At 65.5% G+C, this 1866-nt stretch overlaps 1 protein-coding gene across 1 annotated transcript in view; it reads left to right on the top strand.

Annotated features, from left to right (window-relative positions):
* Window positions 1–1866, top strand: part of WDR18 (WD repeat domain 18) — a 5732-nt gene that overhangs the window by 1356 nt on the left and 2510 nt on the right. The window contains exons 2-5 of the mRNA XM_045300028.1: window positions 139–249; window positions 1157–1290; window positions 1368–1509; window positions 1732–1866. Of these exons, the coding sequence (XP_045155963.1) occupies window positions 139–249; window positions 1157–1290; window positions 1368–1509; window positions 1732–1866 (522 nt within the window). The remainder of the gene's footprint in view (window positions 1–138; window positions 250–1156; window positions 1291–1367; window positions 1510–1731) is intronic.

The following is a 1866-nucleotide window of genomic DNA, read 5'->3' as shown; positions in this document are numbered from 1 at the left end:
ACACACATACAGTTCCCCAGAGATAGCCCCAGACAGTTCCTGTCCCCACCTCCTCTCTCTTGTCCCTGGGCATGCCCTGCCCTGGGAGTGAGCCCCCCTGCATGTGGCGTACTCGAAGCCTGCCCCCCCTCCCCGCAGGACCAGCTCCAGCATAAGATCATGTGCCCCGGCCCTGTCACCTGCCTGACCACATCACCCGATGGCCTCTACGTCCTGGTGGGCATTGAGGAAAGCATACACCTCTGGGAGGTGAGGAGCCCGCCGCCGCCCAGGCTTGGGGGTCTTCCTGGGGATCCAGGTCGCATGCTGCCCACCCTCCCTCGGAGATCCAGAGCGCGCTGGCTGTGGGAGCCCTGCAGTGGGCTTTTATTTTCTGCCATCGAGTCCACGCTAAGTCATAGCGACCCCGTGGGTTTCCGAGACTGCAACTGTAGATGGGGGTAGAAAACCCAGTCTGCCTCCCACACATCTGCCGCTGCTGCTCCCGTGCTGGCGGCCCAGCTTGTAACCATGTAACCCGGGGCCCAGCTGCTGGGGGCATAGGGTCTCGGGTGGGAGCCCAGAACCCAAAAGCTGGGATGGGGTCATCCAGGCCCCAGGAGGAAGACCACGGAAAGAAGCATGGTGATGCCCCCCCCAGGTGGCCGCCAGCCTTGCAGGTGGGCTTGGGCACAGTGGGCTCCCTGTTTCTGCTGGCATTTCTGAGCGGCAGCCGCTGTGAGCACGAAAGGGACCCCTCTCCAGGCGCCCCGACAGCCCCTTGAGGGACTGCGCCTCTTGGATCCGCCTTCCCATGGAATCATGCCTGCGCGCTTGCACACGGGGGTGACCAAGATCCATCCGCCCCAGCCCCACTTTGCATTCATTTTGTGCACGTGTGCGCCTCTCAATGCCTAGATACAATGGCTTAATCCTCCGCAGCCTTGGCACCTGGCTGCCCGGGTCAGAAGCATGTCCCCTGCTTGGCTGCATCGTCCCCTTCGCCCCCAGGATAGCAGTGTTTCTCACCTCTCCTCCCAGGGGCTCCCCCATAACCCCCTCCCTTGGGGCCTGGCCAGCATCCCCTCATGCTCCCGAGCAGTGCCCAGCCGGGCGGTGAGCTTGTGGGTGGGCACTGGAGAATGACCCATAGGGACACCCCCCACCCCACCCCCAGGTCTGCACAGGGAACTTGCTGTGCCTGCTCAGCCGGCACTACCAGGACGTGGTATGCCTGCGCTTCACGGATGACGGCAGTCACTTCATCTCGGGGGGCAAGGACTGTCTGGCGCTGGCCTGGAGCCTCTGCAGGTAGACTTCACCCAGGACCGGGGTGGCAGCCCCTCGGGAAGGCAGGGCGGACTGGACTGAGCGCACCTCCCCTACAGCGTGCTGCAGGCAGACCCATCCCGGATCCCCGCCCCCCGGCACGTCTGGTCCCAGCACACCCTGCCCATCACAGACCTGCACTGTGGCCTCGGGGGTGCGCAGGCCCGGGTGGCTACTGCCTCGCTGGATCAGACGGCGAAGGTGGGTTGAGCCCCGGCCCCGCGCACCTCACACCCATACGGGCAGCACCCCCAGGCAGCTTCAGATCCCCGAGCTGCCCCAGAGGCAGGCGCTGAAGCTGATCCCGCAGGCCTGGCCGGCCTTTCAGCACCACGGGGAGGGAGACCTGGGGGTCCCAAAGCTCTGAGTGCTGGCCCGACCTGGCCCCCACCTGCCCTCCTGCCGTGCCCCCTGCACCCCCAGCTCTGGGCACTGTCGTCGGGCGAACTGCTGCTGTCCGTACTCTTCGACGTGGCCATCACGGCCGTGGCCCTGGACCTGGCCGAGCACTACATGTGCTGTGGAGGCAGTGACGGCCACATCTTCCAAGTGGACCTG

This window comes from Echinops telfairi, unplaced genomic scaffold (genome assembly GCF_000313985.2).
Source record: "Echinops telfairi isolate 266 unplaced genomic scaffold, ASM31398v2 ScPeMD7_7459;HRSCAF=8497, whole genome shotgun sequence".
Classification (NCBI taxonomy): Eukaryota; Metazoa; Chordata; class Mammalia; order Afrosoricida; family Tenrecidae; genus Echinops; species Echinops telfairi.
Note: the sequence above shows the minus strand (reverse complement) of the source record. Positions and strands in the feature narration are given on the sequence as shown.